This window comes from Heteronotia binoei, chromosome 14 (assembly GCF_032191835.1).
Source record: "Heteronotia binoei isolate CCM8104 ecotype False Entrance Well chromosome 14, APGP_CSIRO_Hbin_v1, whole genome shotgun sequence".
In the NCBI taxonomy this organism is placed as follows: Eukaryota; Metazoa; Chordata; class Lepidosauria; order Squamata; family Gekkonidae; genus Heteronotia; species Heteronotia binoei.
The window spans coordinates 18,868,433-18,880,846 of record NC_083236.1 but is presented as its reverse complement, the minus strand read 5'-3'; the positions used below and the strand labels follow the sequence as shown (position 1 = coordinate 18,880,846).

Genomic DNA, 12,414 nt, shown 5'->3' with positions numbered 1-12,414 from the left:
TAAGCATATTGTCTTTTGCTGAGGGTCAAGAGAGTGGAACATAGGGATTTGAACTGATAACTCCAGTTTCCTCTCCTTTACCATTGCTTATAAGAACATAAGAAAAGCCCCGCTGAATCACGTCAATAGTCAATAGAGAAGGGAAAGGTAAGAGTATGGGGGATACTAAGAAGAGATCTATGAAATAACAGATCCAACTTTAATGAGACATGTGAATACATTTTTTAAAATGCAGGCTCCATCCCTCTTTTTAGTTGCCCCTGGTTTAGAACATAAGAACATAAGAGAAGCCATGTTGGATCAAGCCAATGGCCCATCCAGTCCAACACTCTGTGTCATACAGTGGCCAATATATGTGTGTGTGTGTATATATACATACACACACACATATATATACTGTGGCTAATAGCCACTGATGGACCTCTGCTCCATATTTTCATCCAATCCCCTCTTGAAGCTGGCTATGCTTGTAGCCGCCACCACCTCCTGTGGCAGTGAATTCCACATGTTAATCACCCTTTGGGTGAAGAAGTACTTCCTTTTATGCGTTCTAACCCGACTGCTCAGCAATTTCATCGAATGCCCACGAGTTCTTGTATTGTGAGAAAGGGAGAAAAGTACTTCTTTCTCTACCCCATGCATAAACTTGTCAACCTCTATCATGTCACCCCCCAGTCAACGTTTCTCCAAGTTAAAGAGCCCCAAGCGTTTTAACCTTTCTTCATAGGGAAAGTGTTCCAACCCTTTCATCATTCTAGTTGCCCTTTTCTGCACTTTTGCTCACCAGCTAGCTTGATCTACAGTGACGAGCAGTTGAGAAGACCTTGAGATAACCAAGTGCAGTTAAGGGCACCTGGCCAAGCCAGGCACCTGGCATTCCCTGGAAGTACTGCTGACATCTGTGCCAAGCAGGTCGTGTTGGTTTGCTTGTTTTGGCGTATCCAGGTCTGACTCTGCTTTGCCTTCAGTCTGGGTGTAGACAAATCTGTTCCTTTTCCTGATTCCCTTACAAGCCCATCTGGACCCAGGCATTGTGCGGCCAGTCTCCTGTCCCTCCCCCACTTCCCTGTAGGTGGGGTTTCCCTAGGAAATGGCCCTGGCAGGAAGCGGATGAAATCTCTGCATTGCTCTCAGATCTTACTTGGCCTCCGGCACAGTGCTTTTTGTGGCAAACGTTCCTGAGAGAAGTCCCTTGCAAAGGGAAAGGTGGGGAGAATGGGTCTTGCCTTGAGGAAGGGCCCCCAATGTCTTGTTGGTGTTTTAAACTTATCTTGGAATAGCCAGTTTTTTGGACAACCTCTTGTGTGAAAAGGCCTCCCTGGAGAAAACAGTGGACATTCAGAAGGATGTTTCTGGTGCTGTATGTTCCAGTTCTGTGGTGGTCTTTCCTTCTTTTGGTGGATTGTCAAGAAGTCACCACCTTCAACGTGCAGTATCAGGTGCTGGAGGAAACTCAGCCTGGGACTGTGGTGGGAAGGTTGCCTGACGAACTGGGCTGGACAGAGGATGGCCAGACTGCAGGATCCTTCCAGTTGCTACAGCCCTCCCCTCTGCTTCCCATACAGATGGACTCTCAGGACGGCTTGCTGTGCACCTTGGGGAGGCTGGACAGGGAGCAGCTTTGCCCACATAGAGACCTCTGTATCATCTCCTTCAGCGTGCTAGCTGCCAGATACCTAGCCCTGATCCACGTGGAGGTTCACGTCTTGGATATTAATGACAACGGGCCTCAGTTTACCCAAATGGCACTGGAGCTGGAGATATCCGAAAGCGTGCTGTTACAGACACGAATCCCTTTGGATCGAGCTGTCGACCCTGACGCTGGCTCAAACGGTCTGTGTTCCTACCTCTTGTCACCCAGTGAGCACTTTGCCTTGGAGGTAACCGTCGGCTCTGATGGAGCGCAGCAGGTGGAGCTTGTGGTTGTGAAAGAAGTGGACAGAGAGCTCTACTCCTCTTTCCTTTTGACGGTGACTGCTGTCGATCATGGCGAGCCCCCTAGATCCGGGAGCGCCTTTGTGAGGGTGGCCGTGTTGGACTCCAATGATAACAGCCCGACATTTACCCAGAGTTCTGTGACTGTTGAAATCAGGGAAGACGCGTTGCTGGGGACTCTTTTGGTCAACCTCACTGCCACGGATCCTGACCAAGGCCCCAATGGAGAGATCGAGTATTCCCTCAGTAAACACACTCCTGTGGAGGCGCTTAGAACATTTGCTATCGAGAGCCGGACAGGCCGTGTCTTCTTGCAGCAGCAGCTGGATTATGAGAAGGAAGCTACCTATGAGGTGGATGTACAAGCCCGAGACCACGGAGCGAATCCCATTCCAGCCCACTGTAAGCTTTTGGTCCGTGTTATAGATGTCAATGACAACTGGCCTGATATTCATGTCATCTGGGCTGGGCAGGCAGCCGTGGTGTCAGAAGCTCAGCCTAAAGACAGCTTTGTTGGTCTGGTGACTCTCTCTGACCCAGATGCAGGTGATAATGGGAAGGTGGATTGCTCTATTAGCCAAGGGACTGAGCATTTCTCCTTGAGGAGGATCGATCCCAGCAGCTACATGCTGCTCACGAAGGCCCCTCTGGACAGGGAGATCTGGGCAGAGCATAACCTGACCTTGTTAGCACAGGACCGGGGGACCCCTTCACTGGCTGCCACCAGAGATGTCACAGTTCACGTTGGTGATATCAATGACAACGTGCCCCGCTTCAAAGCAAATCTCTACCATGTTTCTATTGCTGAGAACAGTATACCCCCTTCCGTTTTGCTGGCAGTCAGGGCCTATGATGTGGATGCAGGCCTCAATGGGAAAGTCACTTACAGTATCCCAGATGTGGGGATTTCAGAGTGGCTCGCTATTGATGCCGGCGCTGGGGAGATTTGGACCCGTACGGCTTTTGATGCTGAAAAGATGGCTGGCTTTGAGTTTATTGTCACCGCTGAAGATGCAGGCTGGCCTAAGTTGTCCTCTAACGTTTCTGTCAGGGTCACGGTACTCGACGTGAATGATAACTTCCCAGTTATCACAGAGCCGCCGGTGGAAGGCGGGAGGGCAGTTGTTACTGTCCTGGTGGACACGGGCACTGGTCACGTGTTGAGGTCTGAGGGAGAAAAAGGTTCTGATTCTGACCCCTCAGTCAGTGGTCCCCTGCTCTTTGCGATCTCTGCCACCGATGCAGACTCTGGCTTAAACGGAGCATTGCTTTACAGCCTGCTGAGCGGCAACGATGCTGGTTTGTTCACCCTGGATCCCCACTCAGGGCAGGTTTATCTGAACAGCAGCAATGCCAGAGGCCTGGTGGGCCATGAATGGGACCTGGAAGTGTCTGTGAGTGACCGAGGGGAAAAACCGCTCTGCGCCAGAGTCTGGGTGAAGGTGACATTTGCCAGACACCGGGAAGACATGCCAGATTCTTCCCCCATGTCTCAGCCCCTCAGCTCCTCTGCTGTAATAGGGATTTGCCTTCTGGCATTGCTTGCTATCTTCCTGGTCAGCATGACGCTGACGATGTCTCTGTGTAAAAGGGAGAAACACGGCAACATGACGTACAACTGCCGGGAGGCAGAACACGCCTACAGCCAGCAGCAGCCGAAGAAGCCCCTCAAACCCATTCGAAAATCAGATATCCACATAGTGCCTGTGTTTCAGCGAGGAGAAGCTGAGAAACCCTGGTTAGAGGCTCCTCCAGAAGCTGCCTGGGACGATGTCTCTGAGATTCCATGCCACATGACGCCAACCCTGTATAGGACCCTCCGGAACCAGAGAATTCAGAGCGTCCTCACGGAGCAGAGCGAGGGATTTGTTCTCCCTGCGGTGCTCAAAGTTGCCAAACCTCCTCACGCTCCCAAGTTCAAAGCACACAGTGTGACAGACACGCAGCCTGCGGAGGCAACCCCACGCGTCTCCTGTCCAAAGGACCTCTTGCCAGAAGCGGCTTCACAGCAGCAGGGCAGGCCCGGCCCTGAGACGGGTCTAGAGGAGGCCTGCAGTCGCCAGCATATCCTGAGGAGCTTGGTAAGACTCTCCATGGCAGCTCTGGCTGAGCAAGGCCCCGCAGGACAGTTGGCACTGGATTCCGGCCCTGTGCAGGTAAGCGATGAATGCTGTTTGGGGTTTTCCAAAGACGGGCCATGGGTAACTTGAAAGGACCAGGCAACTTGGCAGTAGGGATGCTAGCCTCCAGGTGGAGCCTGGGGATCCCCCAGAATTACAGCTCTTTCCCAGGCTACAGAGATCAGTTCCCCTGGAGAAAATGGATGCTCGGGAGGGTAGACCCTATGGCCTTGTACCCCACGGAGGTCCCTGTCCTTCCCAGGCTCCACCCCCAAATATCCAGGAATTTCCCAACCCCCCATGATGGCCAGAGGGGACCTAGATAGGGATATAAAAGGAATTTTTGAGGTTGATGGTGGATTTACATTGTGTAATATGTTCTTTTTCACACAAAATAATTATGTTTTCCGAGACAGAATGTCACATGCCAGCAAATGCATGCATTGGGTGGGGGTGAGGTTAGTGAAGTCAGTGAGCTTTTTATTTCCCTCCGTCTAGCTTGCCCTCATTAAGTGCTGCCTGTTGAATATGGTTAGAGGAGAATTGGGGGGGGTGGTGGTTCCCCACCACAGCCTTGGAATTGACCCACTGTAAACAGTGCTGGATTACACCCTGTGGAGTCCCATAGGTGGTCGAAATCTTGGGGGGCCCCCTTGCCAATTATCTCAGAGTCTGAGCACCTGCCCCACCGCCCATGGTCCCTGCTGCAACCTTTGACAAAGCCCCTTTGACAAAGCTGCAGGGGAGAGGCAGAGAGAGGCAAACTTGGTAACAACGCCAGCAGCAGCTGCACCAGGCAAGTCGGGCAAAGAGCACCTCAGTTGCCGTCTGTGTGTGCAGGCTGGGAGGGCTGCAAGCAGGGGGGAAATGGGGGGAAAGCTGACCCGGGGCCCCTAAAGGTGTGGGGACCCATAGGCCGGTGCCTACTTGGCCTAATGGTTAATCCAGTTCTGGCTGACTGTAAAGCAGCCAGCTGCAGGAGCAGTGTACCCGACTAGTAAGAATAAGCAGCAGGGGAATCTGTTTCTAGGCAGCTTTTCTACACCACTGCTACTTAAATTCATTCTCTAGATTCAACAAATCCTTCCTCAGTCCAGGAGCAACTCCTGTTACAGATTTTTATAACTGCATTGTTTCCCAGGATGTAGTGTGCTCCTTGTGAATTTATATGGCAGGGAGCGAAGGAATTGGGAGCCTGTACTATGAAGGTGCATCTTTACACTGTTTAGTGGAGGGTGCTGAGAATGATGCGGCTTCAGGGGCTTAAAAGATTTCGTTATCTGTGGAGGGCTGGTACGTTTAACAAAGTTCTTTCTTGGATGCTTGCAACTATGGGGAGGGAAAAGCTCAAATGAACAAGTTCACTGCCATCTTAATAACTTTTAAGATATCTGTTGCTAAATTATTTGTTGTTGGTGTAACATTGTAGGATTTGTGAAATCTAGAGAATGAAGAGAGCCAGTTTGGTGCAGTGGTTAAGTGTGCAGATTCTTATCTGGGAGAACCGGGTTTGATTCCCCACTCCTTCACTTATAGCTGCTGGAATGGCCTTAGCTATCACTAGGGTTGCCAAGTCCAATTAAAGAAATATCTGGGTACTTTGGGGGTGGAGCCAGGAGACTTTGGGGGTGGAGCCAGGAACAAGGGTATGACAAGCATAATTGAACTCCAAAGGGAGTTCTGGCCATCACATTTCAAGGGACTGAACACTTTTTTTAAATGCCTTCCTTCCGTAGGAAATAATGAAGGATAGGGGCACCTTCTTTTGGGGCACATAGAATTGGACCCCCTTGTCCAATCTTTTTGAAACTTGGAGGGTATTTTGGGGAGAGGCACCAGATGCTACGCTGCAAATTTGGGGCCTCTACCTCAAAAAACAGCCCCCCCCAAAGCCCCAGATACCTGCGGATCCATTCTCCATTATTTCCTATTGGAATATATCTCCATAGGGAATAATAAAGTTCCCAGCAGATATTTCCCTCCCCTCCCCCCGCTTTCTGATGACCCTGAAGTGGGGGGAGGGCCTCCAAACCAGGGGATCCCCTGCCCCCACCTGGGGATTGGCAACCCTAGCTATCACAGGAGTTGTCCTTGAAAGGGCAGCTGCTGTGAGAGCTCTCTCAGCCCCACCCACCTCGCAGGGTGTTTTTTGTGGGGGGAGAAGATATAGGAGATTGTAAGCTGCTGAGTCTCTGAAAGGCAGGGTATAAATCTGCAGTCTTCTTCTGTTGGTGTGGATATGAAAGGATATGTGGTGTCTGGCTGGGGAAAGCTGATGGGGGAGGTTGATTCACCCCCCCCCCCCCACACAGCAGAGAGTGAGGAAGAACATCAGACATTATAAATAGCCCAAATGGTGCTGTGGGGAGGGGGCGGAATGAGGATATCCTGCTAGGAAGCAGCTTTGGTAGGAATTGTTTGCAGTGACCCGCTCTTCCTGTCTTGCAGCAAATTTCGCAGCTGCTGTCTCTTCTGCACCAGGGCCAAGTGCAGCCCAAGCCCAACCACAAAGGCAACAAATACACAGCAAAGCATGCCTGCTGCAGGTGAGTCTCACGAAGGCTGCAGGCCTCAGCCAGGTAAAACTGATCGGCAGCTAGGCACTCACCTTCAGAACTGAGAAAGGGTCACTACCTCCGTGCCTGGCTTCTGCCTTTGTGCCGTCCCTGCTCCTGGGGTCCTGGCACACTGACACAAAGCAAGCAAAGTGTCAGCAGAAAAGCCAAAGCAGAGAGGTCAGGAACCAGGAAACCCTGTGTTCAAATCTCACTCACTATAGATGCCCGAGGCTGTGGCATTTCTTCTGAAGCAACCAAGGCATGCTTCTTCTATTGAAGCAAAGATGTGGATGGGAAGGTGGCTGCTTCCTCTTTATTGTTGCAGGCAGGCTAGTTCTTATCCATCAGAGCTGACTTGGACTTGAGCATTCAAAAAGGCCATTTCCACCCCTCCCCTCCACCTCACTTGGCTATTTATGCACATCATCTTTGGATCTTCCTAAAAGATGGTAATTAAGGCTTGTACCATCTCCAGTCAGCAATGGGCCCTCTGCCAGGCCAACAAGAAGCCCAAAAATTGCTCAGCTACCTTAACCAGTCACGCTGGCCCTGAACGCAGCAGTGTTTCAATGCAGTCAATTCACACATTCCTTTAAAATGTTGAGAACCAAGCCACGTTATGTGTTTGTGAGAGCCAGTGTGGTGCAGTGGCTAAGAGTGGTGGACTCTAATCTGGAGAACCGGGTTTGATTCCCTACTGAAGTCTGCTGGGTGGCCTTGGGCCAGTCACAATTCTCCCAGAATTCTCTCATCCCCACCTGACCCTTGTGGGGAGAGGAAGGAAAGGTGACTGTACCACTTTGAGACTCCTTCGGGTAAAGGAAGTCTTCTAGTGTAAGTCAGCCCCAAGGACTTGATCAAAACCCTGGCACAGCTGCAAAAGAAAAGGAAGTGCTCTGATCACAACAGCTTTGCAAATAGTGGGGAGTGTATTTCATGCTAGGGCACGACCCATAAATGTTGCCCAGCACATGGGAGTTGCAGGGATCTGAGGTGATGGGGGATGGGTAAACAAAGCAAGAAGGTGGTCTGGTTGCTCCATTGATGGGTGCTGATGGCCCAGTCTGGATTCTTTGAAGCTCCTTCTTCTCACAGGAACACCAGCCCACATGCTGAGGGACTCACTACCAAGAAGGGTTGCGGCAGCAAGCATCACGACTTCGCACTGTTGGGAGAGGAGCTGGAGAACCTCCTGGATTCTCCATCAGGTGAGACAGGCACGCTCATGGGCCTTCCCTTGCAATGGTGCAAAGGCTCTGGAGTCAGCTGGGTCTTATGGGGTTACCCTGTGCCCAGCCTTGCCATAACAAAGGAAATAAAGGCATGGGTTGGCCAGCCGCCTTCTCCAAGGGCTGAACCCAACTCTCAGTCTCTAAGTCTAACTCTGGATGCCTCCCATTAGTTTTATTAAATTAGATTTCTGAGTCGCTTTTCTCTGCAGGCAGGGCTCAGGGCGACTTACCGAAAAAGAGAGAGAGAATAAACAATTCAGTTAAAAATTGAAAATACAATTAAAACAATACAATTCCTGAGATGGCAGAAAAAAAATATTTCCAAAGGCAGATTAGGGGGGAGGGGTTGCAGAGGGTGGAGAAAATAGGAGATCTACTGCAGTGGCTCCCAACCTTTTTGGCACCAGGGACTGGTTTCGTGGAAAACAATTTTTCCACGGACCGGTGGGGGAGGGGGGTGGCGGTGCTGGGGTTTTTGCTGCCCCCCGACCGCACCCCATCCCTACCCCCCACGGGGGGTCTTTAACTGGGGGGAGATTGGGACTGTTTCTGCCACCTCCCCACTAGGTGGCCAGGCGACAGGCCAATCTGCCTCCCCCTTCCCTATAAAGACCCCTGCCTGAGGCTGCACTGCCTGGGGTGCTGTGGCGCCTCTGCCTTGATCTGTGGCCTGGTTGCTAGCAGGCCATGGACCGGTGCTAGTCTGCAGTCCGGTCGTTGGGGACTTCTGCTCTACTGTACTATCACTGTCCTCAACTCAATGCCTGGCAGAACATCTCTGCCTCATATGCCCTGCGGGAAGATAGTAAACCCGGCATAAATTTCATCAGTTGCTGAAACCATGTAAGAGCAGAAGCCTTTTAAAGAGCATCCTAAATCCTGCAGTTGGAAGCAAAGAGTTGCCAATTATGTTGGGAAATTCCTGGTAATTTGGGGAGCCTAGCGAGAGCAGGGGTTAGGGATGGGTGGGAATTTAGCAGGATACTAGAGTCTCCACTCTAAAGCAGTCCTTTTCTCCAGTGAAACTGATCTCTGTAGACTGGATATCAGTCACCATTCCAGATCGCCAGGCCGTACCTTGAGTTTGGCAACCCTAGACTGCCACCACTTCCCTCTTAACGTACGTAACGCTGCCACCAGGGATTTCATTCAAAGCAATAACATTCCCCACTGAATTGTGCCCAATCTCTAAGGTTCCTTTGTTGGACCATGTGACCCTGAGGATGAAACTCTTATAATCTGATATCACAGGATTCCAGGTTAATATAAAACAAAATAAAACTTTATTTGTACAATAAGCATATTGGTTTCAAGATGTTTATAGCTTAATTCTTCAGTGAAAATAAGATCTGACTGGGGCGTCACTCTTTCACTTCACACACTCCTCACTCTCAGGTCTGCTCTTCCTAACTCAGCTTTCTGAGTTTCTGTCTCTCACGCTCCTATAATACTCTGACAATATTAGGTTCCGACTCTTTATCTAGTCCGCAATATGCCCTCTAAAGTATTTTATTTTTCCTCCCTAGAATATTAATGCCTTTCACAGCACTATATGGGATTCTAATCAGGAGACTGCTTCTCAGACTCTGTAGACTGCCGACTGTTAACTGCCATAATTCTGCTAAGAATTCACTGCTGACGGACTTTTCTCTCTCCTCACATACTTCTTAGCTCCACCCACTCTCTCTCAAGTCTTTTTCACACAGCCTAAGTATTCCGGTATGGCAGCTGGCCAGTTACTGAACAGTAACGGGTTTTTGCTGTCATTTCAGATAGACCCAATTCAATAACTGGCTGCTACTGGAACACTGTTATATTTTCTCACAGTCCCGCAGCTGTCCTGAGGCGTGCCTGAGTCATTATTAACAAGAGCAGCTTCCTTCAGTTGTCAGCCCCTCCTTCCGGGTTGAAATTGCTATGGTACATTGTGTGAAATGCCCCATAGCGATTCCGGGAGCGCCGGCTGTTTTCATGCCCTATTTTTGCCTGGGCTCCATTGAGATGCCTGAGACTGCTGTTGAGACTTGGATACACAGTTCAAGCAGGAGATCAGGGCACCAAGCATTGGTCTGTTACCTGTTGCTACCACATGGGAATCTGGGGAAAGTGATGGGTTTCTAGGTATGAGGCACGCATATGGGAGGGGGGGGGGGCTGTTGCCACCTGAAAAGAAGTTGCCCATAGGACAGCAGGTTTAGGTGGGAGATCAGACCAACAGTGATTGGTGAGAAAGATGTTGCTAACCTAGTCTGATGTGCACCCATCCGTGCCCACAGGCTATTGGCTGGAAAGTGACTTGTGCCAAGCTGCAGCAGGTATAAATGTGTGTGTGTGGGGGGAGGTAACCACAGATTTCCGTGGGTTTGTTGATGAGTGGTTTGTCCAGTTTATTCTTTTCTCCACTGGAATCGAAATCCTCATGTGTGTGTCCTGCCACTCCAAACAGCGCCTCAGGGTGCCAACAAGTCCAAAGAAAGTTGCCCGAGACATCCTAAAACTCTGGAGCCAGTCTTTGTCAATCCAGGCGCCCATAACATCGCTGTTCCACCGGTCCTTGCTCTGTGATTTCACCAACCAGTGTCGAGGAATTGTGTGGGTAGCAGTGATTGGTTACTGTGCCCGCATAGATGCACTTGGAGGGCGCAAGGCTCGAGGCTGGCACATCAGTTGTAGTTGCTGTCCTCCTCCTCTTCCACCATTCCTCCTCATAGATAGATGGGCAGAAGCACTTTGGTCAAAGCAGGAGTGGTAGTGACCATCACCTGCACTATCTTGATAAGAGACCTTGACTACTAAAACAATAGAACTAACTAGAACAGTAGTCTCATACACAAACCATGTGGTCATGGAAGGGTTAGCCACAGGTGACAGACCAATGCCTGGTGCCCTGATCTCCCACTTGAACTGTGTATCCAGTGGGGTACTTGTTACCAAGTGTCAACAGCAACAATCTCGGGCATCTCAGTGGAGCCCAATGCTGGTGCTGCTTCATTGTTTTGATACTTCGTTATAGTGCTGTAGCGCTCTTAGCCCAATATTTTTTTTAAAAAGGGCACAAAAATAGCTGGCACTCCTGGAAGTGAGATAAAAGTGGAACAGTGTGAAATGGCTTGCTTCAGACACAGAACCCAACTGCAAAGGAAATCATGTTTGAAACTCCCATCTCTGTCCCCGATTACTCCAGGGCAGCACAACACTGATTCCCTTCCAGTTTCCATTAGTGTGAAAAGCCCTTCAGTCACCAACCAGTCACCTCACTCATTCATTCCCTTTCGCAACTGCAGCTTACCAACAATTAAAGGAACGCACACATATAATTCAAATCATTACACCTAGTACCAAAAGTTGCACAGCCCCAGGCTGATCCTTCCAAGGCTCCTAATTAATTTCCTTTATTCTCCCCCCTCATTTGCTTTAGGGCTGGACCCGGACCAGCTAACGGAAGCCGATCCCGCCTGGATGGCCAGGTTGTCCCTTCCCCTCTCAACTGATTACAAGGTGAATGTCGTTTCCCCAAGCGCTCAGCAGTTTCCTCCCAGCCAGGAAGCCACGGGCAGAGACGAACCACGCACTTTTGCGACCTTTGGCAAAGCTGCTGGGGAGGAACCGCAGCTGGCGAACACCTTCCTCTCGGAGATGAGCACTCTGCTGGAGATGATTCTGTCTCAGAAGGCCAACTCCCAGGCAGACGTCTCCTTGGAGCTCTGGCAGCAACTCTCTGTGCGTCGTCGGACCTTAGAGCTGGAGGCGGGCGGGGTGGAGGCAGCAGGCAGCAAGGAGACAGGCACTGGCCTGGAGGTATGAAGGGAGGAAGAGCACACACTGGCTTGGAGGTATGAAGGAAGAGCACGCACCAGGCTTGTTGGAGGCTCCCAGCAGCGCAGAGACAGAGTCAAGAGGGAGCAGATCTTACGCACACTTCATGTCTTCACCACCACCAAGTAGCCGGGAGCCTTGACCCTACCTTGGCGACTCTGTCTTTACAACATGAAATGGCAGGCCCAGAAGGGTTCTATCTGCCCTCTCTTCTGAAGCAGGAAAAAAACAAACCCTACTATTAATGCTGGGACTACATTAAGCCATCCGGACTGCGGAACTGATCGCCTCCCAACAGGAGCAGCAGCAGGCCTGCTGCGCTGTCAAGCAAAGAAATGCAGTCTCTTGGACAGACTCTGAGCCTCTGACCTCATCAGCTGGTCAACGGGGTGGGGGTGAGGACTTGCCGAGGCCTTACTGCTGGCATCACATTGGAAATGATGTCATGACACCAGCGACATCTGGGCAATGCTCTGGTATTTGGGCAAAACCTCTACGTAGAAGCTTGTTTTAGCATAGAGCTTTTGCCCACATTTCAGAGTGTCACCCAGATGGTGCTGGCATGATGACATCGCTTCCTGGACGAGGCCAAGCCTTTCTCTTTCTCCTTACATGTCTCTCCCATCCCCCGCTGGTTGGCAGGAGGGACCCGGCAACTCTACCTCTCGGTCAGACTCTGAGCCTTCCGCAGGTGCTCCCCGTCCCCATCTCTTTGCAACTTTCTGCTGTAGAACAATGACATCTCGAAACAGC

The 12,414-nt window shown here is 50.7% G+C and overlaps 1 protein-coding gene across 1 annotated transcript; it reads left to right on the top strand.

The window, feature by feature from the left end:
- The first annotated feature begins 1,197 nt into the window (after positions 1-1,197).
- On the top strand, positions 1,198-11,665 carry PCDH12 (protocadherin 12). Its single transcript, XM_060253582.1, has 4 exons — positions 1,198-4,091; positions 6,504-6,601; positions 7,709-7,821; positions 11,264-11,665. The coding sequence occupies exons 1-4, from the start codon at positions 1,347-1,349 to the stop codon at positions 11,647-11,649; spliced, it is 3,342 nt and encodes a 1,113-aa protein (XP_060109565.1). The 5' UTR covers positions 1,198-1,346; the 3' UTR covers positions 11,650-11,665.
- The last annotated feature ends 749 nt before the right edge of the window (positions 11,666-12,414 follow it).

Bases quoted from the DNA above. Each gene is read 5' to 3' on its own strand.
- PCDH12 (XM_060253582.1), top strand. From the start codon at position 1,347: ATGTTTCTGGTGCTGTATGTTCCAGTTCTGTGGTGGTCTTTCCTTCTT. The intron at 4,092-6,503 runs GTAAGCGATGAA...CCTGTCTTGCAG, and splicing joins TGGATTCCGGCCCTGTGCAG to CAAATTTCGCAGCTGCTGTC. The intron at 7,822-11,263 runs GTGAGACAGGCA...CATTTGCTTTAG, and splicing joins CCTCCTGGATTCTCCATCAG to GGCTGGACCCGGACCAGCTA.